Here is a 27,019-nt window from a genome sequence, read left to right on the forward strand (position 1 = left end):
GTATCATTTAAGTTTGTTTGAGGAGGGTTTTCTGTTCCTGGCTAACCAAAGCGTCCTAAGTGAGATAACCCTTAGCACAGCATCTTGCCCGTAGTAAGCCCTCCATAAATATTAGCTCTTCTTGTGATTGTACTGGCTTCTTTCCCTCAACTGTTAAATGGTTTCAGATTTTACAGATCTGGGACAAACACTTTACTGAATTCTACTGACCCTCTCGGGCACGGTACTGTTTGTTCTCTTTACTTACGGCTCCAGATCTAGAGCTGGGGTTGGCACCATGGTCAGTGAGCCAAGTCTAGCCCACTGCCCGCTTTTGTACCTTAAGCGGGCCTGTGTTCTGGAGTCAATTCTTCAATGATTATTCACACGGGGGCCTAGTTAATAATGCAGATTGCAGCTTTTACCCCAGAGACGGGGCTTCACTGGATGGATCAGTTAGGACTCTTACGGGCAAGCGACTGAAAACCTGACCCAAGCGACCTGATGGCTTCAGGATACAGGGTTCAAATGGGATCATCAGGGTCAGATTCCATTCTCTCCATCTCTTGGCCCTTCTTCCTCTATGTTGACTCCAGTCTCAGTGTCTGCCATTGAGGGCCACAATATGGCCCAGTAGTGCCTATCCTTTCTAGTTCACGTCTAGTGGGAAAGAGGTAAAGTCTGTCTCAACATTTTCAGCAAAACTTTGGAGAATCACAGTGATTGATTTGACCTAAGTATTGAAAATGCTCTCTAGAAAGCAACAGATAATCCCTTTGTACACTTAGCATTTTATATGTCGGTTGTCTTCTCTCACTAGATTACAAGCTCTAAGAACAGTGCTCAGCACCTGGTATGTGCTTAGTCAATATAATTTTGAATGAATGAATATATAAGCGTATTTATTTAAAAGTTGGGATTGGGATCGTTTCTCACCCATATTTTTGTTTTCTGCTTTTTAAAAGTACACACACACACACACACACACACACACACCATGAGCATTCCTTTATGTTAGTAAAGCTGTTTGGGTTGGAGTTGAGAGGCAACAAGCAGTCATTGAAGGTTTTCAAGCAATGGTTGACATTGACCCATTGGCTTATGAGCCATGTTGATCTCATTCTGGCCCATATTCTCTGCATTACCCATAAAGACTGCATCATACAAATATTTCCACATCTCCTCCTCCCATCCCGCCCTTAGAGGATTGTGTTGTAGCTACTACAGTTCTTATTTTGAAGATGATTGGATCTGACTTTTTTTTTGAGCCTGCTCATGTTGCCCAGTTGTCCAAAGTAGTTGCAGTCAAGTGATGCGCCCGCTCCCTTTCCCCCGGGGTTGGGGCTGCTACCTCATCCCCAAAAGATGTATTGCTTCATGAGATCAGCTTACAGCAAACCATGCACAGATAACTTTTCAAACATTTAATTGTAATACTTCCATGCTTAAATCACCAAATTGGCTTTGGAAAATATGCAATCTCTTCAAATGACATTCTCTTTTAACTCAGAATTTACAATATAACGGGGCAGTCTGTATACTTAAGGCATTTGAAAATGGGTGCATAAAAATGGCCTTGATTTACAGGATTTTCTATTTTTTGAACACTGTATTGTGACTGCAATAAATAATGAAAATCAGCTGTGCAATCTGCCTTTTTACCTGTATGGCACTTAATATAATTGGGTGTATAGGGAACTTAGAAGTTATATTTATTTTCTACGGCTCCTATAACTAAGTAGCACAAGCTTAGCGGCTGAAAACAACAGAAATTCATTCTCTCACAGTTCCAAAATTAAGGTGTTAGCAAAGCTATGCTCTCTCTGAGACTCTGGGTAGAGTCCTTGCTTGCCTTTTCCTAGCTTCTTAAAAAAATGTTTTTCCTAACGTTTATTTATTTTGGAGAGAGAGAGAGAGAGAGAGAGAGAGAGACATGGAGTGTGAGCAGGGGAGGGGCAGAGGGAGGGAGACACAGAATCTGAATCAGGCTCCAGGCCCTGAGCTGTCAGAGCCCAATGTGGGGCTCAAACCCATGGGCGGGAGATCATGACCTGAGCCGAAGTGGGATGCTTAACCAACTGAGCCACCCAGGTGCCCCACCTTTTCCTAGCTTCTGGTGGTGACCAGCAATCCTTGGTATTCGTTCACTTGCAGCTACACACTCCAATCTCTGCCTTCGTTGTCACATGACCTTCTTTCCGTGTGTCTCTGGCTTCACATGGCATTTGCCTTGTCTTGTAAGGATAATAGTCATATTGAATTAGGACCCGCCCGCATGGCCTCATCTTGATTACATCTTCAAATACCCTATTTCCAAATAATGTTATAGTCACCGATACAGGGGATGGAGTTTAGGGCTTCGACCTATCTTTTGGGGAGAATAATCCAATCAATAACATGGATCATCTAGTCTACTTCTCTACTGAACATATGAAGCTGCCAAACAAGATCTGTCCCATCTTAAGACTTAGGTACAGTGCATGATAGTCGATTTAAATCAAAACCAGATAGGTGGGGTAAGGGCAGGGAGAGGATCCTGGTACCAGATCTTCCCATTCTCACTAGGGTGAGGTAGTTGCTATTGAACTGACCTAGCTATAGAAATTGATTGGAGACTTGGGTGGGTAAGATAAACTCTAAAAAGCATAGCAGGGAAAGTCAGATGCCGGGCAGGGTGGTGGGGAGTCCAGATGGTGGTGAATATTCTGGAGGTAGATGAGTGGGATCGTCATCACCCTCTAGATTCACCACTGGTCAGTAGAAGTACAGAGAGAGTCACATTGGTGGTTTCAGATTTTCCACTAGTCATGGTTTAAAAAGTAAAAAGACCGGGTGCCTGGGTGGCTCAGTCGGTTGAGTGTCCGACTCTTGACTTCGGCTCAGGTCATGATCTTATGGTTCATGAGTTTGAGCCCAGTGCCAGGCTCTGCACTGACAGCACGGAGCCTGCTTGGGATTCTCTCTCTGCCCCTTCCCTGCTGGTGCTCTCTGTTTCTCTCTGTCTCTCTTTCTCTCTCAAAATAAATAAATAAATCTTAAAAAATAAATAAAAAGTAAGAAGACATAGGCAAATTAATACTATATTTTGTTTTGCCCAATATATCCAAAATATTATTTTCAATGCCATGGATATAAAAATATTAAGACATCTTGCCTTCTTTTTTCCCCAGACTAAGTCTTCCAAACCCAGTGGGCATTTTATGTCTGCAGCACATCACTAGCCGTATTTCAGGAGCCTGAGAGCCATATGTATCAGAGTGCTGTAGATTCTAAAAGCACTACTACCGAGTGGTAGGATCCTAAGCCACAGGCTGGGTTGTAGGTGAGACTCATTTCTGGGGAAGAACATTGGCGGGAGCAAGGCAGACAATCAAGGGTGTTTGGAGAAATGCACAGGACAGGCCTGAAGAGGAAAAAGTGTTCCAAGTGAAGACAGAGTGAATGCAAGGGACAGAGACCCATTTAAACCTGCTTAAGTAGGGGTGGGATGGTTGTTCTGCCTGGTGAGATTCCTTGGAAATGAATTGTAAGAAGTCACTCGTGGACCAGGAGTCCAGAGGGAATGCTGGTCAAATAATCACTCTCTTTGTCTCCCTCTTTGGGGTTATGAAACCTCATCCCCATTTTGGTTTGTCTGCTTTGTTAGTCTCTTTCTACTCACTGATTTCCTCATGTATTCATCTACTTGAACCTTAAAATGTCTTTCTCAGGTGCCAGCCCTACAACCTGTCAACCCAGCTCCACACCACTAAGTCTCCCACTGTCCCCATTTCAAGTTCCAAGGCGATAAAATCGGACTGGCCTCTTGATCAGTCATCTCATAGCCAGGAAGCCAAGCTCACCTAGTATAAAGAGGGCCACCCAGGCTCATTCATGATATCAGGCAGTGGTTCTCAAAGTGGGTTCTCCCCACCAGCAGCATTAGAAATGCAAATTCATGGGCCCCACCCTAATTCGTTGAATTAGCATCTTTGGGGATGAGCATAGAACACTATGTTAGAACAGTAGGTGAGGGCAGATTCCTTCAGGAAGGGATGTGGGTAGGGACTACCATCAAAGGCAAGAGCAAAGTCAGTGGCCTGGGGGGGAATCCAGACCTGGAGAAACACAGGTCCCAGGTGTGACCTCAGTTTCCATCACTGGGAACCAGGTCTACTGGGAGGGGATCAGGGAAGGGGTCATAAAGAACAGCTTGGAACGTAACCTAATTCTAAACCATGTCAAGACAGGACTGCCCACAAGGGTTTTTAGTAAACCTAATTCTCAGTACCCAGGACAGGCAAAGGCAGAGAGGAAAAGAGTGGGGATGGGAGAAGGAGAGTCAGGTTAACAGCTATAAGTACATGGGAGTTCTACTTAGCTGCTTCGTTAGTTAAAGCGAGAACTAGATACTACATTAGATTAAATTAAATTCATGATACTTTAACCATTAAAAAAAGTTGAATTTTAAGCAGTGGTTGAAACTGCTGAGTGCTTGACGTTTGCTTTTTCCATGGTGCATAAACTGTATTAAATTAAAAATTTACGCTACAAAAATAGCTTCAAAAAAATGGCTTCACAGGGGTACCATTATTAACATAACCTTACCTCAGACAGATTTTTTATTACTGGAGACAACTCTTCTACGTAAAAAATATATTAATGGCGGGAGCAGAAGAAAAATACCAACTACAGATGGTAAGCATTTTCTTGCAAAGTCACATCAAATTTAACATTAGCCTTGGAAAACAGAAACATGTTCCAAACAAAAGGTTTTAAATATTCTTATGACCATGTGTAGATTTTCACCTCTGGTCTAGGATTCCATCATAAAGAGTGCAACTTTAAGTGATTAAAATATGTAAATAAAAGAGCTTAAAAATTTTGCGCCAAAATGCTATTTAATGAGTTGTTGTTAGAGTATTTTCACTGCAAGTTTCTAGTAAGTGGCATTTATGGAAAAAAGACTTATTTTATTAGTAGGAAATAGGTGGAGTTAGTAAACTTGAGACAGATGCCTAGAATAATGATTTGATAAAAGGTGCACAATTCTACCAAGAGCAAATTAGAAGTCATAAGGGAGTAAGATCGCTCTGAAAAGATTTTCTGCAATCCTCATTCCCATTACAGACATGTCTAGGTACAACTTATGTCGGAAGTGGATTTCTATTTTAGGAAGAAAGAAAAGGGTGAATTCCCTAAGAATTATTTTTCCTCCCTTTTTTCTCAAACTTATTATCTAAAAGTGTTGCCATGAGGAAGCAAAGCATGCTCCTAATGCTGAATGCTGAAATTTAATCTAATGAAAGTTTAGCTGAACAGTACGGTTTTATAGTGTTATTCTCATCTGACTCTTTTGTTTTACACGATGAGATTTAAACTTATACACCGGCAAGCCTAAACAGAGTCCTCCTCTGCGTATTAAGCATGTATACACTTTTCTGCACTGTCACTTACATATCTGAACATACTGCTTTAAACTTCACAAAAGGTAGCTTCCCCAGCTCCCCCATCATTTTCTGAAATCCTCACTATTGCCTAATAATACAAAGCTACAAATGATGTTAGTGGGTGGTTGGGAATGTAGCGTGTGCCATAAGAGTAAGGCAAATGTGTATTTATCTGTCAGTTTGCTAATTTTATTGCCATTGTCCATCCAGTCTTTCACATTGTGATAGCAGCCATTGTTCAAATTCATTAGTGTAACTTCAGAGCTTCTGTAGTGCGAAGAAGCATTTCTCGAACTTGTTCACTGCTTTGCACATAGTAGGCACTTAGTATTTGAATTTGAATGAATTTCTAGTACCCTCCTTTGAATTTATTTTATTTTTTAATCATTTATTTATTTTTTAATTTACATCCAAGTTACTTGGCATATAGTACAACAATATTTTCAGGAGTAGATTCCTTAATGCCCCTTACCCATTTAGTCCATCCCCCCTTCCAAAACTCCTCCAGCGACCCTCTGTTTGTTCTCTATATTTAAGAGTCTCTTAATGTTCATCTGTTTTGTATCTTAAAGTCCTCATATGAGTGAACTCATATGATATTTGTGTTTCTCTAATTTTGCTTAGCATAATGCCCTCTAGTTCCATCCACATAGTTGCAAATGGCAAGATTTCTTTCTTTTTGATTGCCGGGTAATACTCCATTTTATATATATCACACATCTTCTTTATCCATCCATCTGTCGATGGACATTGTGCTCTTTCCATACTTTGGCTATTGTCGATAGTGCTGCTACAAACATTGGGATGCATGTCCCTTTGAAAGAGCATACCTGTACCCCTTGGATAAATACCTAGTAGTGTAATTGCTGGGTCTAGGGTTGTTCCATTTTCAATTTTTGAGGAACCTCCATACTGTTTTCCAGAGTGGCTGCACCAGTTCGCATTCCCACCAACAGTGCAAAAGAGATCCTCTTTCTCCACATCCTCGCCAGCATCTGTTGTTGCCTGAGTTGTTCATGTTAGCCATTCTGACAGGTATGAAGTGGTATCTCACCTCCTTTGAATTTCTAGTCTAACTTGTAGAACTTTATATAATTTTTTGGATACTTTAATTGTAGGGCTGTAGCCAGACTGATGTGATGCTCTTGGAGGTACTTCATCTGGAGAATGAAGAGACATTACTAATAAATTAAAAGTAACGACCTGGGGCGCCTGGGTGGCTCCGTCGGTTGAGCGTCTGACTTCCGCTCAGGTCGTGATCTCACAGTTCCTGAGTTCGAGCCCCACGTCGGGCTCTGTGCTGACAGGTCAGAGCCTGGAGCCTGCTTCAGATTCTGTGTCTCTCTCTCTCTGCCCCATCCCCACTCATGCTCTGTCTCTCTCTGTCTTAAAAATAAATAAAACAGGGGCGCCTGGGTGGCGCAGTCGGTTAAGCCTCCGACTTCAGCCAGGTCACGATCTCGCGGTCCGTGAGTTCGAGCCCCGCGTCGGGCTCTGGGCTGATGGCTCAGAGCCTGGAGCCTGTTTCCCATTCTGTGTCTCCCTCTCTCTCTGCCCCTCCCCCGTTCATGCTCTGTCTCTCTCTCTGTCCCAAAAATAAATAAACGTTGAAAAAAAAATTAAAAAAAAATAAATAAAACATTAAAAAAAAGTAATGACCTGACACTGAGTTAGCATTAAAATATATTAACTTTACTAAATTTTAAAATTGCATTAATAACAACCTTAAGCAAAACTAACAAAGCGCATATAAAAATCTCCCGTCTCCCCCAGCTATTCTTAGTTTTCATTGTCCTAGATACTTTTGCATGCATACAACCTTTTGTTCTGCTTTTAAACTTTATTTGTAAGCTGTTCATTTCAAGCTATATGATTTTCATAATTACCATTTAAATGGCTGCTTAAAAATCGATGCGGATGATGTAATATCATTCATCAGGAGGCTGCTCATTCATTCCCCTTTTGTTATTAACTGAACTTTGCAAAGAACATCTTCTGTATTATTATATATCAAGAATAAATTCCCAAGAGTGCAATTACAGGGTCAAAGGGTAAGGTACACTCATTTCATTTTCTATTTTTCCTCCTGAGATAACGAAATACAGTACTGTATGAAAAGCTTTTCATACATTGCTCTCCAAGGTTTATCATGTTGATACTCCTTTCAAGCATTATTATCAATCTCCTATCCTTGCACTACAGCTGGAAAAAGAGCCAGAGCAAGCAGGTAACCTGATCCCGTTCACCAGGTGAGTCCTGGATGGAGGTGGCAACTACCGTACCAGGAGCAAAACATCCCAGGAGATTTGCATTAGCCCTCGGTACGAGAACAGTGTCTTTTTCCTCACCCCAGCGACGCTAAATTCCCGAGGGCAGCGGACTCGGTTCCAATCTTGCTCGCCTCCGTCTCTCTGAGCGTCCTGCAGGCAGTAGGCGTCTAATAAATGCAATCTGCGGTGCACGGACAAAAGCTCTGCCTTAAGTGGGCAGGACAACTAAGCCCCTCCCGGTGCCACAGAGCTCCGCGCCGCCACTTTGTTCTTTTGCCCTCTCTCTCCCCCAAGTTCTGTGTGGGACCCTCGGCTGCAGCTAGCACCGCCCCCCACCGCCAGAGAGCCCAGGCCCGCCCGGGCTCCGCGCCCCCGCGCCCCGGGCACCCTGCGCGCGCCCGCCCAGGCCCCGCCCCTCCGGCCCCGCCTCCCGTCTCCTCCCCGCCCCTCGGAGCCGACGAGTGGCGGCGGCGGCCCCAGGACCCGGCTCCCTCAGACAAGAGGGCGGGTGGAGGAGGAAGCGGCCGAGCCCCGAGTCTTGCTCCGGCGCCGCCGAGCACCGCCCGCCTCGGCCGAGCAGCGCCGTCGGCTCCTGGGCCTCGCCGAGCCGAGGGAAAGGCGGAGGCGGCTGCGTGCGGGCGGCGGGGGCGCGGGCGGAGGCGGCGCGGCCGGCCGCGGCTGCCGCTTTGTTGTGCGGCCCGGGCCGAGGAAGGAGAAGTGGGAGGAGGGGGGAGCTCGGCGTCCCGCTCCCTCCGCGGCTCATGGCGACGACGCTCGGCACATCCGGGACCCTCCGGCCGTGGCGGCCGCGGCGCCGGCTGCTCGGGCCCCAGCCCCGGCCGCTGTGGTGACTCCGCCGCGCCTCGCCGTCGCCCCCGCCCCGCCCGCCGGCCCCGGGCCCCGCGCCGCGGCCGCAGCCCCGCCGCCGCCGCCGCCGCCCCCGCCGCCGGGGACATGTCTAACCCTGGGGGCCGGAGGAACGGGCCCGTCAAGCTGCGCCTGACAGGTGAGGGGGGCGGCGGGAGCCGGGCCGGGGCAGCCGTGGGGTGGGCGAACCGGCGGGGGGTGCCTGTGGCCTTGGGAAGGGCCAGGGTCGTGATCAATGGTGAGTTGGGGGTCGGGGACGTGGGAAGGCCTAGTTCAGGGGGAGTAATGGCAAAACCACTCGCCCTTGTGGGGAAATTCTTGAAAAAACCGACGGTGTCTCGGGGGTCTTTTGTTGAGGGAGGGCTGCTCCGGTTGGAATCGCAGGCGGAGTGGAGGTCGGAAAGCCTTGGCCGAGGAGCACGACTCTCTCCCGGGCCTCGGGGAGCAACCCCTGGGTTGCTGCCCAGGTGGGGTCGTCGGGGGGATGAGGAGCTCCTGTGGCGGGGCTTATTGAATCCGGTCGCTGACTGCGCGCCGTAAACACTCCTTAAAGATGGAGCGCTTAACGGGAGGGTGTGTGTGTGTGTGTGTGTTCCCTGCTTGTTAACTTGTTCGCCCACTTATGCCCGCGTGCAAAACCTTCATTCTCTGCCGCCAGCCACAGCAGCTGGTGCCACACACCTGAAATGCACGACTCTGGGAAGGGTGGAGACCGAGGTGGATGATTTTCCGGTGCGTCCGCCTGATCGGACGACTCCGGCTCATTGTACACTCTGTGTTTTGGAAGTGTTTGATTGTAGGGTAGCATGTTTTGGGTTGTTCCTTGTAGGCCGCAGAACTTGTGTCTCACTTCTAACTCCAGACCTGCTTTGAAAACACAGGTTTTTTTTTTTGGTGGACATTTCTAAGTATGTGCTCATACAGACTTGCAAGCGAAGTTTTCTCCCTCCCCACCTCCTCCCCTTCCCTTTTCTAAATGGAAAAGAATGTCTGGAGGGGTTGCTAGGTAGGAGGCTTCTCTCTTACAAAGTGTTTATGATTCCAAGTGCATTAAATCTTTGACATTACAGGTACACTTTGCTTACACAGTGCCGTTTTTGGTATTCTTACATGGTCGTGTCCCCCCATTTTAAGGACAAAATTATTTTTGATTTGAAAAGTGGAATTGAAATCAGTGTAATTATCCTGGTTTTACCATTCACTAAATTATCCACGTCGATGTTCGAATGTGTGGTGAGAAAGATGGTTTCTCTTAAAGGTCTGAGAGTGTGTGTGTGTGTGTCTTTGTGTAAGAATAAACTGTAATTATGTTTGCCTACAGTGGACGTAGAGATTTATATGGACTAATTTTGTAATTGAATGCTTGTGTGTCACATCCCAGTCCACTGGCTGAACTTTACAGATAAAAACTTGCAGTGAACTTGGTTTTTGAGAATTTAGCCTGACTGTAAATTGGCTGCAACTTAAAAAATATATTACTTTTATGACAGTGTTACTTTTCCTAGGGAAAATTGCAAAGAATCATTAACTGAGTTGCTCTTTAAAAAAAAAATTTTTTTTTAATGTTTATATTTGAGAGACAGAGACAGAGGGTGGGCAGAGAGAGGGAGACACCGAATCCGAAGCAGGCTCCAGGCTCTGAGCTGTCAGTACAGACCCCGACGCGGGGCTCGAACTCATAAACCGTGAGATCATGACCTGAGCCTAAGTCAGACAGTTAACCAACTGTGCCACCCAGGCGTCCCTTCAGTGAGTGGTTCTTAATGGAAAACCTGGATTGGGGATTCCCCACCCCCCTCCATTGCCCCCATTCAGTTTCCTTGTTTTCTTATGAAACCTTTATTAGGGATCTTTGTTGCTTTAGAGTTTATCTACAGCTGTTCCTCTGTAGACTCAGTGCTGTGTCAGTGATCATGGGAAGAACCTGTGATTCCAGGTTTGCAGAAAGCATCGGAAATAGGCTGTTGGCCATTTACTTCCTTGCAGGCTATATGCATAATGAGAAAATGAGGGAGAAAACAGGTATTTTAATTTTTTAAAATGAGTTTGAGGTTTTTACTGTGACTCAATAGATCTTAAAGTGTTTATCTGTGGTTTCCTTACAGCCTATGCTACATTATAAGAATTCGTGAGTTCACTTAGGAGAAAAGATGACACTTCTTTTTTGCGGGGGAGAGGACACATTGGACTAAATTTGTAGAGTGATTTTTTATTTTTAGATTTTTCTGAGGAATATTAAATACACTGTGTCCCCTTGATTGTAAAAACAGTTGGAGGTACTCTCAATTTTTTAAAACCATTGGGAATTTGTCTCTGTCATATTTCAAGAAAAAACTGTTCAAATAATAAAAACATTGCCCTCTCCTTTTTGGTTACATTTGGTGGATTCTCTTCTGTTTTGCCAGGAAAGTTAACTTCTATTTTTTTCATTTTAGTCCATTTACAAATTAGATGGTATAGATTTTAACAAATAGATTTCAAGAGCTGGATTCAATTAGCAGCTTTTTAGGACATAAACATTAAAGGGTTAGATGGAAAAGATTGTTTTGACTGACTGGATAAATGACAGGGCTGTGTTTGATGTGCGTCCAGGAATTGGTCTGGAGCTGGTGCCCAACTTTTCAGTCCATCTTGAGAAGCCAAATAAAATATTTAACCTAGGCCTCGTTTTGTTTAAAAAAAAAAAAGTTGATTCTTTGTTAAGACCTTAAGAAATGTTTGGCATACCTTTAGACTAAGTGTTTAATAGTTTGTTTAGATCCGGGTTCCCTAATAGAGGAAGATCACTAAAAAAAATAAAAAAGGCACATCCCAGAGTGGATTTTTATTTGGTTTATAATACACTTGGGCTGTAAGATGCTTTAAAATTATTGTTCTTTGCTTTAAGTCAGTACCATACTAGTATTTTAAATTTATCTCTCTCTCTCTCACACACACACACACACACACACTGAAGAAGAAGAAATATTTGAATCACGAGATCTCTGCCCATGACAGATATTATACTTTCCCCATGTATTAGTCCTTAGCCCACAATCACCTAGTGAACTGTTTGGTATTTTTGGTGCTAAGAAGGTAGGGTTAATTGAATCCCACATTTGAGATTCCTCAGGCCATTGGTGGTTAAAATCTGATTTGGTTCATCAAGTTACTTCGGTTCTTATGACACATTAACACTTAATCATTAAAATGGGCTGTATGGTAAAGCTACCAATTTCAACTATTTCTATAGAAAATTGGTTAGAAACTGTAAAATTTGTATACATGATACTTATGAATATCTGATACAGGCTTTTCTTACAATGCTTTGGATAGAAAATATTGTTTGTATTTAGTTACTATAAAAAATTTGGGGCAATTTTTTTTATATCATTGATGTTTTTGAGAACCAAAGACTCAAAAAAGCAGTTTAGTATAATTTCTAATATTTATGTGTCTTAGATATGGAGAAATAACTGACTTACTTCTCCAGAACATATATTGCAAACCTTTTTGTAATTTAAATGTTTTTATATGCAGTTCCTCATGTTATTAATTTATAAAACCCTTGGAAGTAATGAGGTTAACCCTGTGTGTAGCTTGAGGAAAATCAACATTAAAAGTCTCAGTTTAGATATGCTGGTATCTTAGTATTGTTTTATTGTATATTTTATTGATTCAAGGCCTTAAAAATTACAACTTGAATTGTGTCTCACGGGTTTCTAATTAAGGGTGCTTGTAATTTGAATGTCCCCATTTTATTTTCTTGGTTTCTAAGGTAGCTTAAGCTCCTGACTTTTCTCTTAAGTTACCTCTTCTAGTCTAACACTCAGACATGCAGTTGAACCTGTGTAGGTGCCTCATGTAGTTTGGCTTGCATTGGTGAGTAAAGGGTGTGTATGTGTTTTAATCATGGATTCTACTTTTTTCCTGTTGGTGGAACTGTAACTATCATAATATATACTAGCATGTCTTTTATTTAGCTTATTTATCATTTAGCATGTAACTCAATTTTCAAGGTAAATGAAGGGCCACACTTTAGGCACACAAGATTTCTATTGTGGCCATTTTTGATGTCTTTTAAAGATTTTGAAGGTTTTCAAAAGTTGTAATATGTCCTACTTTTTTCACGTAGACCATATTTAACATAATTTAATGTTTTATTTATGATTTGGTATCATTATGAATATAAATTATGGTATTATAATGTGTAGTATGAGGATATCATCATGGTGTATACAGAGAACTGTTTGACCCTGGCTACATGGCAGTATGTTGTTTAACCCCATTCTTACTACTTTTTCTCTTTTTGCTCTCGTTTTTTGTTTACTGTTACTTTCTCTGTTCTAAGAAGGCTAGACCCTTGAAATACACTGTTGTAATCAGCATTGTGTGTTCTGTATGACTGACATATATTAAATGCTTATAAGGGCCAGACATTGTATCAAGTTTATATCTTTTATCACTTTTAATTCTCCAAGAGGTAGCTCTAAGAGGTAGGAAAAAACTTGGAGAGGTTAAGTACATGTCAGAATCCCAAGTTGTCTGTCTAGAGATCCTGTTACAAACGTCTAAGATTTTGTGTGGAAAAATAAAATATACATTCCATTTATTTGGAATTACCCTTGCCCTTGAGATTCTGGCTCATCTTTTAAGGTTCAACTCAAAGCTTACCCTTATCCCTAGAACTTTCCTTGACCTGAATTGGCCTTTCCTCTGTGACTAAGAGGCTCTTCCTCTAGTGTCAGACCCAGCTCACTGAAGGGCATTTGTTGTTTCTATGCTGTCAGCTCTGGGAAGCCAGAGTCTTTGTTTCGGCTTGGATTAAGGGTTTTTGGCATTTTATTGAATGAACACTGGAGGCGTAGAAATATTTCTCTGTCGTTCTATATGTGTTCTTTTTTTTTTTTTTTTTTAACGTTTATTTATTTTTGAGACAGAGAGAGGCAGAGCATGAACGGGGGAGGGTCAGAGAGAGAGGGAGACACAGAATCGGAAGCAGGCTCCAGGCTCTGGGCCATCATCAGCCCAGAGCCCGACGCGGGGCTTGAACTCACGGACCGTGAGATCGTGACCTGAGCTGAAGTTGGACGCTTAACCGACTGAGCCACCCAGGCGCCCCCCTATATGTGTTCTTTGTGGCTAATGCACTAGGCATGAGTGGCAAGAGTTGAGGCTATAGACAGGGACCAACCCATTTAGGAACTTGTTATATTTTGCCAAGAAGTTTTTGTTTTTTTTTTTTGTTTTTTTTTTTTTAAGGAGGAAGGATTGTAAGCTTTCATATCTTTGATGTTTAGAAACATTATTCTTGGGTGGTGCTTGAGTGGCTCAGGTCATGATCTCATGGTTTGTGAGTTTGAGCCCTGCATTGGGCTCGTGCTGACAGTGCAGAGCCTGCTTGGGATGCTCTCTGTCCTTCTCTCTCTGCCCCTCCCCCACTTGCACTATCTCTCTCTATCTCAAAATAATAAACTTTAGAAACATCAATCTTGAGGCAATGGGATGATGGGCTGGGATGGGAACTCTGAAGACTGCTTTTGGGATAACCAGTTAAGAGGATGCTACAAAACTGGTTCTTATTTTTTTCTTGTTCTAATTTTTGTTTCTAAATTTTTTTTTTTTAACGTTTATTTATTTTTTTGAGATAGAGAGAGACAGAGCATGAACGGGGGAGGGTCAGAGAGAGGGAGACACAGAATCTGAAACAGGCTCCAGGCTCTGAGCTGTCAGCACAGAGCCGGATGCGGGGCTCGAACTCACAGACCGCGAGATCATGACCTGAGCCGAAGTCGGCCGCTTAACCAACTGAGCCACCCAGGCGCCCCTGTTTCTAAATTTTTATTACAGATTATTGCCCTAAACATCTTGGTGTAGATAACTTTTTTTTTAAGGATTATTTTTCTAGGATATTTCCATAGAAAGAGTGCTTTGCGTTAAAGAGTGTGAATCTTTTGTAAGTTCTTGATAAATTTTTCCTCATGCTGCTTCCTGTAAGAATTGTGCCTGTTTAGGGAAGCAATGAATAAATAAACATACATTTTTATAATACTGTTGCAAGCATTGGCTCTTGTTTTTAAAATTTTTTGCTAATTTCATGGAATACAGTATTTAAACATTAACTTGTGAAGTTGAATATTTTCCTGTTTATTATATTTATTTTTGTTGACTTGTTTGGCCTTGTCCTACTTGTCTGTTAGGGCCTTTGTGTTTTTCTTAATGATTTGCTTGAGAATTAACAAGATGTTAATTTGTTGTTATATTTGCTACAAACATTTTCCCCAGTCTGTTATTTGACTTTTAATTCTGGCCATTTTTGGACATGCACAAATTTGTTGTTTTAGTTAGAAGTCAAATCTGTTCAACTTTTCTTTTGTTTTTCTTATTCTATTATTTGGAAGGCCTTTTCCGTTAAGAAGTTTAGTAAGTATTTAAGTACATTTTATTTTAGTGTTTCTAAAAAATGGTTTAGGAAAATATTCCTTCCCCCCACCCCCGCCCCCAGTTTCTGTTTAGTCATCTCATCATTATTTATTAACTAATTCTTCCTCTTCACAGTGATGTGCTATCTTTTTAGTTATGTTAAATTAGTTATAATAGAGTCAGGTTATCTCTTGTTCACTGCCATACTCTTTTCATTATTATAGCTTTATAATTTAGTTTAATACGCTCATTGTGATGGATTTTTTTTTTTTTTTTTTGCTATTTTTACTTATTTGCTCTTCCACATGAATATTAAACTTGTCAGGTTTAAGAAGAAATTTCCTTGGTGTTGTAATTAGAATTGCCTTGCTTTGGAGGGAAAAAGAGGCATTTAAGTGTACTTAATTTCCTTCCTAGGAGGACGCTATTATTTTACATTTATTTAAGCTTTTGTCTGTATTGCTCAGGACAGTTCAGGTATTTTCTATGTTTGACTGTAATTCCAGCTAATTTATATTTGTGACATTTTCATTGTATTTTCTAATTTTAGTTATTATATTTAGGAACACAGCAATAGGTATTTTGCTTGATTAGAGCAATTTTGTTGCAAGCTAATCCTGTTAGTATTTCACCGAATGCTAGTTTTCTGGGTATGAGTACTTGGCATTTTTTACAGCAAAATCTTTACATTTAAAACATTTCTTTTGAACTTTTCCACTAATGTATAATTAATTGAACAAAAAGAGGAATTTTATGTTTGTTTTAGAATAGCTTCTGAAGGCTTGAACTACTTTTTTTAAAGTAGGTTCCAGGCTGGGTGCAGGGCTGGAACTCCCAACTCTGAGACCAAGACTTCAGTTGATACCAAAAGTTGGATGTTTAACCGACTGAGCCACCCAGGCAGTCCTGGCCTACTTTTTTTAAAAACCACATTTGATACACTAAGAAGTATTGATGTGTGTCTTAAGTTTCACAGTTTGATTTCTTACTAAAAATTGACAGCAGCCATAAAACTCAAGTTTTAAAATAAATCTTGGGGCTCCTGGTTGGCTCATTTGGACTCAACTCAAGGGTTGGTTGGTTGGACTCTCGATTTGGCTCAGGATGTGATCTCCCAGTTGGTGGGATTGAGCCCCCAGTCAGGCTCTGTACTGACAGTGTGGAGCCTGCTTGGGATTCTCTCTCCCTTTCTCTCTGCCCCTCCCTTGCTTGCACTCTCTCTTTCTCAAAATAAATAAACATTAAAACAAAACAATAAATAAAATAAGTCTTGATGATAATGAATCTAATAGTACCTAAAATGTTAGGTAGGATTTAACTACATAGATTGCACAAAGGTTATTTTTCCCAGAAAGTTTCCTTATGCCCCTTCACAGCCAGTCTCCTCCTATCCCCAGTCCTTGACAACAACCACTTTACTTTCAGTCACTAGGGTTTTGCCTTTTCTAGAATTTTATGTCAGTGGAATCCTACAGTATGTAGTCTTCTGGCCCAGACCGCTTTCACTTACCATAGTGCTTTTGAGATCCATCCATCTTGTGTATCAGTTGTTTGTTTCTTCTTATTCCTGAGGAATGTTGCATTGTGCACGTATGGCTGATTTTGTTTGTCCATTCACAAATATCCACAGATATTTGTTCTTTCCAGTTTTTGGCCATTACAAATAAAGCTGCTGTGACCATTCTCTTTGCGTGAACATGTTTTAATTTCTCTCCAGTAAATGATTAGGGTCGTTGGGTCATATGGTAAATATGTGTTTAACTTTTAAAAAAATCTGCTAACGTGATTTTCAAAGTTGTGCCATTTCCAGCAGCAATGCGTAAGAGTTCCAGTCGCTCCCAATCCTAGCTAACACTTGAACACGTACTATTGTCACCTTTGGTTTTAGCCATTCTAATTGATGTGTAGAGAGATTTCACTGTAGCTATAATTTTAATTCCCTTATTGACCTGCAGGGTTCAGCATCTTTTCACGGACTTACTTGCCATCTGTTTATCTTTGGTGAATATCTGTTCAAATATTTTGCTCATAATTAAAAATTTTTTTTCATTAAGTTGTGAGATTTCTTTTTGTATTCTGGATACAAGTCCTTTATCAGATATGTGTTTTGTGAATATTTTCTTCTAATTTGGGGCTTTCCCCCAATAGTGTTTCAAAAAGCAGAAGTTTTGAATTTTGATTGAGCCCAGTTCATCAAGTTCTCATTTATGATTCATGCTTTTTATGTCCTAAGAAATTAAAAAAAATTTTTTTAATGTTTATTTTTGAGAGAGAGAGACACAGAGCATGAGTGGCGGAGGGGCAGAGAGAGGGGGAGACACAGAATCCGAAGCAGGCTCCAGGCTCTGAGCCGTCAGCACAGGGCCTGATGCAGATCTCGAACCCATGAACTGCCAGATCATGACCTGAGCTGAAATCAAAGAGTCGGACATTTAACCGACTGAGCCACCCAGGCACCTCATAAGAAATCTTTTCTTAATCCACAGTCCTAAAAGTTTTCTCCTATGTTTTCTTCTGTATTATAATTTTAGCTTTTACATTTACATCTGTGGCTTTTCTAAAGTTAATTTTTTAATATGATGTGAAAGGTAATGGTCAAGGTTTTTTTCCCCCCATATGGGTATCTGATTTTCCTGGTGGCACTATATGTTCACATACCTTTGTTTCTTCCATTGCATTGTCCTGGCACCTTGGCTGAAAATCAGTTGATGATATATATGTAGATCTATTTCTGGACTCTGTTCTGTTTCTTTTAGCTATAATTCTTTTGTTTTTTGTTTTTGTTTTTAATTTGAGAGGGGGAGGTGAGGGAGGGGAAGAGGGAAAGAGAGAATTCCAAGCAGGCTCCACGCTCAGCACAGAGCCCAGTGTGGGGCTTGATCCCACAACCCTGGGATGATGATCTGAGTCGAAATCAAGAGTGCAGCGCTCAACCGACTGAGCCACCCAAGCATCCCACTTTTTGCTGTAATTTTATCCTTTCTAAGTTTACCATTTATGAGCCACACTTTCTTGATAACTATAGCTTTAAAATAAGTCTTCTGATTTCAAACAATGATTAAAAAGTTTTTCATAGACATTTTGATAACAGTTTAGTAAGCATAATTGAGTCCTTAATTTAGAATTTTATGATGCGTTGGAGCCATTATTTCATTTACTCAACCAATAAATATTTATCAATTTCTTGACATTTGTAGGCATTGATTATTTTTATTACATAGTACCATGAATGGAGATGTAAGAAATCAGAATAAACTTAGATTAGGGTCTGTATTTTTCTCCTGAAAATTTCTGTTATGGGCCTTTAAAAAATTTATTATTTTAGAGCTTGAGTGGCAAAGAGGAACAGAGGGAGAGAGAGAATCTTTTTTTTTTTTTTTTTTTTTAAATTTTTTTTTTTTTTCAACGTTTATTTATTTTTGGGACAGAGAGAGACAGAGCATGAACGGGCGAGGGGCAGAGAGAGAGGGAGACACAGAATCGGAAACAGGCTCCAGGCTCTGAGCCATCAGCCCAGAGCCTGACGCGGGGCTCGAACTCCCGGACCGCGAGATCGTGACCTGGCTGAAGTCGGACGCTTAACCGACTGCGCCACCCAGGCGCCCCTGAGAGAGAGAATCTTAAGCAGGCTCCATGTTCAGTGCGGAGCTTGACACAGGGCTCAATCCCATGACCCTGGCATCATGACCTCAGCCGAAATCAAGAGTTGGATGTTCAACTGACTGAGCCACCAAGGTGCCCCTAATTTATAACTGTTTTATTTCTTATTGATTGAAGTGAATTGCAACAAGTGTGAATTAACAAGGGATGCCTATTTATGAGTTATCAGCCCCTTCAGATCATTTTTGGGGAAAAGTGGGATAAAAAGAATAAACATAAAGAATGGAGCAATAGAAAGGAAATGACATATTGTTACAAGTGTGTTGAGTTCTGGGTATTTTTCGGGTTGCATTATATTATGAGCAAGTATTTTCTGCAAGACCAAGAAAGTTAATTTTATTAAAATCTAAGCCGACTTTTTTGTTTGACCATAATACATTCTTAGGAACTGTCACAAAACAGACATCCATAATGTAGATCTTATTTACTCTGTAAGATATACTTGGTAATTTTTGGGAGGCAGTTGGAATGTTATAGAAAGACTATAGAACTTGCAGGCAGAAAATTTAGGTTTAGATCCTAGTTAGGCCACTGATAAGCTTTATGCCTTTTATCACCTACTTTTTTGGTGCCTGTGCTTTTAGTTTTAAGGGCATGCTTAAAATGATAATATTACTTATTTTAAGATTCTCCTGGATGAGAAGTATGTGAAAAATACTGTTCAAGTTGTAAAGTATTAATGAATTTTGTCATTTTTGACCAAAGACTTTTAAAAATAAGTTAGTCATCGGGTTCCTGGGTGGCTCAGTTGATTGGGTGTCCGACTTGGGCTTAGGTCATGATCTCACGGTTCCTGAGTTTGGGCCCCGCTGTTGTGCTCTGTGCTGATAGCTCAGAGTCTGGAGCCTGCTTCGGATTCTGTGTCTCCCTGTCTCTCTGACCCTCCTCTGCTCATGCTCTGTCTCCCTCTCTCTTAAAAAGTAAATAAACATTAAAGTTAAAAATAAAAATAAATTAGTCATAACCAATTATACGCTGTTATCTGTAGGAGCAAGTACAACATTAATAAGGATTAATATAGGTTTCTATTCAATTGATATCATGTCTTATGGGCACAGATGTCTTGTATACCTTGGGGGTGCCCAGTATATCAAAGAAGTCATGTAGTTAGATTAGCCACTGTGTTATAACTTTTATCATTAACTCATATTGTGAACATTTAGGCAATTAACTGTGTTCTCTTCCCTCCCCTGTACCTATGGTGAAAAGTAGAAGAGCTTTGGAGAATAGTTTGAATAGTTCAGGGTTTTTGGAGGTGGCGGAACTGTGTGGATCCAAATCCAGCCTTTAATGACTTAATACATTTCCCTGTAGTTTGCTGGTACTTTCAAGAATGGCTTGTAGTTTCACCTCTTGTCAGTAGGTGGGGATATTTCGGCACAGGTAGATGTCAGGCTGAGTTAAGACCTATAAAACTGAAACCTAAAGTCCAAATGAATGTACTTGAAATAAATGGAGATGGAGAATTAGAATCTATCATAAGTGACACTGGCATATTTTAGGATAAACTTTATTTTATTTTTTAAAGTATTCTGAGAGAGAGCATGCACACAAAGGGGATGGGAGGATGGGGCAGAGAGAAGAGAGAGAGAATCCCAAGCTCCATGCTGTCAGTCAAGCCGTACTGGGGGCTCGATGTCACTAACCCTGAGATCGTCACCTGAGTGGAAATCAAGAGTTGGACACTTAACTGACTGAGCCACCCAGGTACCCCTAGGGTAAACTTTCTTATATAAACTGTATGCTACATGTGTTGTAGGAACAGATACAAAAATTCTTTTTGTTATATTAGAATTGCAAACAGTAGTTAATTCGGTTTTCATTTTTTGTGTGTGATCTTATGTCATCAGGCTTTAAATATAACTATTTCCCTAGTGAACAAAGAAAACTTATTGATTGGTCCGATTATTCAGAGTCATACGAATTTAATACTATAAGGTTAAATTTTTTAAAAATTGAATTTTGGGAATTTTGTAAAGGAAGAAGTATGAGATTTTTTTTTTAATTTAAGAAAAGTAAAATGGCATTTAATACATGTGATACATTCAAAATACCATGCCTAAAGTAGTACTTGATACATAGTATATCTTTAGTAAATATTTGTGAATTAAAGAATGATTGAGGAAATTGAAAAAAGCTTACATGGTCTGTAGGACCTCATTTGAAACAAATAATAGGATCTCTTTTTGTGATGTCATTGAATTAACTGACATTTATACCTTAGTAATTTTGACAAAAGTTACGAAGGACAAGAGGACTGAAGTATTTCTGCAAGTTAATATTTGACTTCATGAATAGAACTCTTTCATCATACTCTGCAAAATTTACTTTTTTTTTTTTTTTTTTTAAGATTTTAGGTAATCCCTACACCCAGTGTGGGGGTGGAACTTAATAACCCCGAGAACAGGAGTCACATGCTCTGCCAACTGAGCCAGCCAGGCACCCCAAAATTTACTTCTTAACAAATATCAGTCTGATATTCACTGCAAAGAGATCTGTTTTTGTAGCATCACCTAAGAAAATTCATGTATATAACACGTCTGTCAATGTTAGGGAGATGATATTTTTTCAGAGCTCTATTGTTTTAAAGTGTTCTCATTTATGATCTAAGTACTATTCACATCCCAACTTTATAAGTATTCTGAAACAATGAAAGTGAAATGAGAACCTTTATCTGACGAAATTTTTTATTTTGAAAATTTTTTCTTAAATCTCATGAATAGTAATAGATTTTTGAGGAAACAATTGGTACAACTATTCCAGTTCTGTATAAATGAAGTTAGTTGAACCAAAAGTCCTTTGGAATGAAATATAAATCCTTTTAGAGGTGCCTGGCTGGCTCAGGCGGTGGAGCATGTGACTCTTGATCCTTAGGGTCATGAGTTCGAGCCCCAGATTGGGTGTAGAGCTTACTTAGAAAGAAAAAAAGAAATACATTTTAGTTTTGTTACTTTCTATATTTTAGTTTTCTATTTTCTAGTTTTGAATTTTTCTTTTTTTATTTGAGGTAGATAAAAAAGCTTAGGTAGGAAACTAACCTTTTTAGTACTTTAAAATGGGATTGGTGATGATATTTCAAATTTTTTCTGATTTCCAGTTTGGTTAACTCTTAAGTGTGTTTTCTCTAACTAGAAAGAGGATGTGGAATGTTGACAAAAATATTTACATATTCATTCAGGGAACATCTGTTGAGAGTTTTACATGTACCTAACATTGAGGTGTAGGTACTGGGATTTCAAGAAGAGATTTGGACCTTGATCTTGCTTTTGGGGAACTTGCATTATAAACAGAGACAAGCCTTGATGGATGAAGTAACCAGTTAGTGCTAGAGTTAGTGGTACACACAGTGAGGGTGAAATACAAGAATGAAGGCCTATGGATAATTTTAAGGGAGCTCAATTTTCAGATTCTAAAGTTGATCGGTCTTTAAAATTTTCTTCTACTTTACAGAAGAAAGGTACATCTCTTGGCCACCCCAAATAGTACATTGTCCTGTGGTGAGAAGCATTCCAGGGCATCAAAGAGACAAATCAAAGTACTGGTTGGGTTGTTGAGAAGGCAGTGACTCCAGTGACTGATTAACATCTTTTCCCAAGTCAGGTACTCTAGTCCTTAATTTTAAACAAAATCGAAGGACTTGATCAAGTTATTAGCTAATCATTAAAAATAGTTTTCATAAAATATAGAAATGTCAAGTAAATGCCATTATTTTCCAGAAAGTTAAAAAAGTCATGATTATTGTGATTTTTTTTTTTTTGTCCTGTAACTCAAAGAATTAAAATGATTTGACAGCATGGCTCTAATAAAACTCCTTTCATTCTCATCTACTTATTTATGTGAATAAGTTTTCTTAGCACTGATAGTTATAAAAATGAAAAAATAGGAATAGAATATTTACAATAAATATTCACTCATAGATATGTGAACCAATTGAAAATAAGAAAACCCCATCCATCTCATGAAGAGATGTATTTCTGCCTCTTTTCCTCCTCCTTTCCTCCCTTTTTTTTTTTTTTTTTTTTTTTTTTTTGGACTAATTGGTTCTAATCAGGATGCAGGAGAGGTCTACGTATTGTTCGGTTGGTATGTCTCAAGTCTCTTTTACACTGTAACCCCCTCAGCCCCTCCCCCCACCCTGAACTCCTCACCCTTTCTTATGCTTTTCACATTTTCTCCTGTCTCCCAAATTTTTGGCAGTGTTGTTTCCTTACTTTCCTTTCTTACTAGTCTTCCTGTCTAATCTGCTCACCTGTTAAGACACAGCTGAAGCATTATCTCCTCTGAGAAGTCTTCCCAGACTTCCTCAGGCAGAGTTAGGTGCCCCTCTATCAGTTAGAGTCCTGATAGAAAATAGGTAACATTCTCACTATAGGTGAAAGTGAACGTCATGAAGGGACCACTGACAAGAAATGGACAGGGTTACAGGAATACGACAAGGTGTAGGCAGCACCTAGGGACTAGCACCATCTTTGGGCTAGCAAGGGCAAAGGAAGAGAGTAGTTACAGGAACCCAGAGAGACCCTCACTCTTGCTTCTTATTCACTGAACCCAGTTTGAAGCCAGGGGGCAAGGGAGCCTAGTTTGTGTAGTCCATAAAAGTCAGCCTCTTGGGACACTAAGTCCTAGGTGAAGGGTGGAGAACGATCTGGAGGAACAAATAGAGAACATCCAGTACACCCTTATTTATACTCCTACAACACTTTAGCACACTTCATTGTGCCATGTATCATACTGACTTAAAATTCCTTGGTTGTGTTTATGTTTTCCTCATAGCACTGTGAGCTGCTTTGTAGCTATGAACTATTTCTTATTCTCATTTGCATACCTACAGTGCTCATTAGATATTTGTTAATTAAATGAATAAAAGTTTAAAAAGAGCTGGATGAGATACATAAATTAAAAGGTCTGTCTCTCTTAGTGGTAATGTGTGATGATTCTTTAAAAGAGAGTAAGCCTAATAATTTTTGCATCATTTGGCAGTTTTGATGCTTCTGCAGTAATTGGCTCACTCATTTTAGTTGAAGAGAGGCCAGGGATTGATTTGGTCTGTTAATAAGTTGCTATAGGAGAATCACGATGCAGGGCGAGAATCTGTAGAGGCTGTAAGGCTAATTATGTTGACTTTAGGAAGAATGTGCCTTACTAGACTTTCTATGGGTTATGACATAGCTTTTGCAAATAGAGCCGGGCTCTATCAGGAAAATCCTCCCTCATTGCTCACTGAACAAATTTTTCCCTCCCCCTAATTAGTTGAAGTAATTATCATATTTGCTATAAAGGCTTGTTAGAATTGCTGCATAAAAAATTACCGCAAGGGCACCCGGGTGGCTCAGTCGGCTAAGCATCCGACTTTGGCTCAGGTCATGATCTCGCAGTTCTTGAGTTTGAGCCCCCATCGGGCTCTGTGCTGACAGCTCAGAGCATGGAGCCTGCTTCAGATTCTGTGTCTCCCTCCTCCAATCTCTGTTTTCTCTCTCTTTTCTCTCTCTCTCTCTCAAGGATAAATAAACATTTAAAAAAATTGCTACAAAACTTAGAGGCCTAAAACACAAATAATAATTTTATTATCTCATGGTTTCTGGAGGTCAGGGGTTTGGGAAGGGTGGTTTTGGCTCAGAGTCTGTCATGTGTTTTATTCAGATGGTGTCTGAAGCTGGAATAGCTGGGGGTAGGCTGGGCATTTGTCTCTCTTCAAGTCATTGGAGAGCCTTTCCATTAGGCCTCTCTGCATAGGCTAGTTTATGGCAGCTCTAGGGCAATCACACTGCTGGCATGACAGGCTTAGGGCACCAGCAGTAGTCCTGAAAATAAGGTAAAGCTGCATCTTCTTTTCTGAAGTAGTCTAGGAAGTCCTTGCTGCATTTTATTGGTTATAAGCAAGTTGGTTCATTACAAGCTCCTCTAGATTCAAGGGGAAAGAACATAGACCTCATCTCTTGATGGAAAAAGGGTCCAAGAATTTGCAGCCATAAAAAATTGTCATAGGAGGCAGCTGTTGGCTATTTCTTTTTGTTTTGTGGGTTGGACTGCATACTCTTTGGTATCCTAATCTACTAGATAGCATTTTTCAGCTTTTATAATTTATTTTATGTTCTGCCTTTGAAGTTTCCAGGAATTTTATTAGAGAACACTTAACAAGTGGCATACTCAACAGCTTCTAGAAGAGTTATGATAGTTTGTTATTAAAGTATATTGGGGTGCCTGACTGGCTCACTTGGTAGAGCATATGACTCATAATCTCAGGGTCCCATGTTGGGGGTAGAGATTACCAAAAAAAAAAATATGTGTGTGTGTATGTATATGTGTGTGTATGTATCTATATACACACACATATATGTGTATGTATATGTATATATGTATGTATGTGTATATATGTATGTATATATGTACATATATATGTATATATGTACATATATATGTATATCTATGTGTATCTATATGTATATGTATCTATATGTATGTATATGTATGTATCTATATGTGTGTATATATATATGTGTGTGTATATATATGCGTGTATATATGTATGTATATCCATAAATTTTGGTAAAGCATAAAAATGATAATGGAAACAAAAGCAGACTGGTAAAAAGAAAGAAGGCAGATACTGTTTGAAAAAAATTATGCAAATATACCAATTCTTTAATTCTCTGGAATGATTTTTATATTGAAAAAATTTTATAGTTCAGGGCTAAAAGTTAAATAATTTTAGTATTCTCCCATCAGATCCATGTTATTTTACTTTAACCTTTTTTAATCCATTCTCCACAGAGTAGCTTCATATGTTTAAAAAAAAAAGTGAATTGGATAATTTTCCTCCCTTCAAATCCTCCAGTGGCTTTCCATTATGCTTTAAATGAAGTAGATAATTATTTGCATAAGATCCTGTACAATCTGGCCTCTGTTGACTGGTCTTTCCTTTGCTCATTATGTTATAATCACAATGATTTTGTTTTAATTTCTTGAAAAGGTCAGTCTCTTTCCCATCTCAAGGACTTTATATGTATTTTCTTTTGTGGGGGGAAGGAGGGATCTTTTTTTTTTTTAATGTTTATTTATTTTTGACAGAGCATGAGCGGGGGAGGGGCAGAGAGAGAGGGAGACACAGAATCTGAAACAGGCTCCAGGCTCTGAGCTGTCAGCACAGAGCCCGACGCGGGGCTTGAACTCAGACTGCGAGATCATGACCTGAGCCAAAGTCGGACGCTCAACTGACTGAGCCACCCAGGCACACCTCTTTATCTTGTTGCTTATTATTATTTTTCTGTGTCATCCTAAAGAATTCCTAAGTATTCTGTTTAAAGTAGCTTCTACCCTCATTGTCTATTGCTATATCCTATTAACTTCAGAGGATTTAATAAATTCACTTTTATATTAATTTCTTTACATGATTATTGTCTTTTAAAGGTAAAAATACCTTTAATTTTAGACTAGTTTTAAAACTACAAAGATATGACAGTGTTCCTGTATATTCCATACCCAGTTTCCCCTGTTATTAACTAATCTTACATTAGTATGGTTCATTTATCACAATTAACCAATAATGATACATTATTATTTACTAAAATCATACTTAAATTTTCTTATTTTTTCCTAATGTTGGTCACTGTCCTTTGTCTTTACTAGATTGGGAGCTCCTGCAGGCAGGGACTGTGTGTGTTTCATTCACCTAGTATAATACTAAATAAACACTTGGGAGGTACTCTGTAAATATTTCTTGAAAGAATGACCGCTAGAAAGATGTCTTAGAGTTATAGTCTAATCTCTTTCCCATAGGTGAGTAACTTGCTTAGCGACATCATGTGTGTCTTCTCTAAGTTCCATGGCTAGTTGGCAGGGTGGCTTGTGATATCTAATCTGCTATATATAGAGGTGAGTTTACTATGAATCTCATGAAACTAGCGAAATTCGTAAGACTAATGAAGCTTAACTTTCAAGATTCTATCAGAGGGCCTGGGAGGGACCCTAGCAATGAGTTAACCTGGTCACTTTAAAAAATCTTTAATTGCTGGGGTGCCCGGGTGGCTTAGTCGGTTAAGCGTCCAATTCTTGATTTTGGCCTAGGTCGTGATCTCACAGTTAGTGAGATCAATCCCTGTGTCAGACTCTGCGCTGTCAGCGTAGAGCCTGCTTGGGATTCTCTCTCTCCCTCTCTCTCTGTCCCTCCCCTGCTTGTTCTTTCCTTCTCTCAAAATAAACACTAAAAAAATCTTTTATTGGGATATATTATATACATGGACAAATGTAAAGATCATAAGTGCAGCTTAAGACTTCCTACAAACTTAACACACCTATATTACCAGCTCCCAGATCAAGAAACAGAACTTCTGTACATTATCACATAGTTATGAAGAATTTGCAAATGTAAGCTATCCTGAGCACAATCAATCAAGATTGCTGTCTCTTTTTTCA

The 27,019-nt window shown here is 40.1% G+C and overlaps 1 protein-coding gene across 1 annotated transcript in view; it reads left to right on the forward strand.

Annotated features, from left to right (window-relative positions):
• The first annotated feature begins 8,614 nt into the window (after positions 1-8,614).
• Positions 8,615-27,019, forward strand: part of SMURF2 (SMAD specific E3 ubiquitin protein ligase 2) — a 120,532-nt gene continuing 102,127 nt past the window's right edge. Inside the window, exon 1 of the mRNA XM_047081585.1 lies at positions 8,615-8,684. Within this exon, the coding sequence (XP_046937541.1) occupies positions 8,633-8,684 (52 nt within the window). The 5' untranslated portion in view covers positions 8,615-8,632. The remainder of the gene's footprint in view (positions 8,685-27,019) is intronic.

This window comes from Lynx rufus, unplaced genomic scaffold, assembly GCF_022079265.1.
Source record: "Lynx rufus isolate CCGP_SWC_20201006 ecotype Redwood Valley unplaced genomic scaffold, mLynRuf1.p SCAF_18, whole genome shotgun sequence".
In the NCBI taxonomy this organism is placed as follows: domain Eukaryota; kingdom Metazoa; phylum Chordata; class Mammalia; order Carnivora; family Felidae; genus Lynx; species Lynx rufus.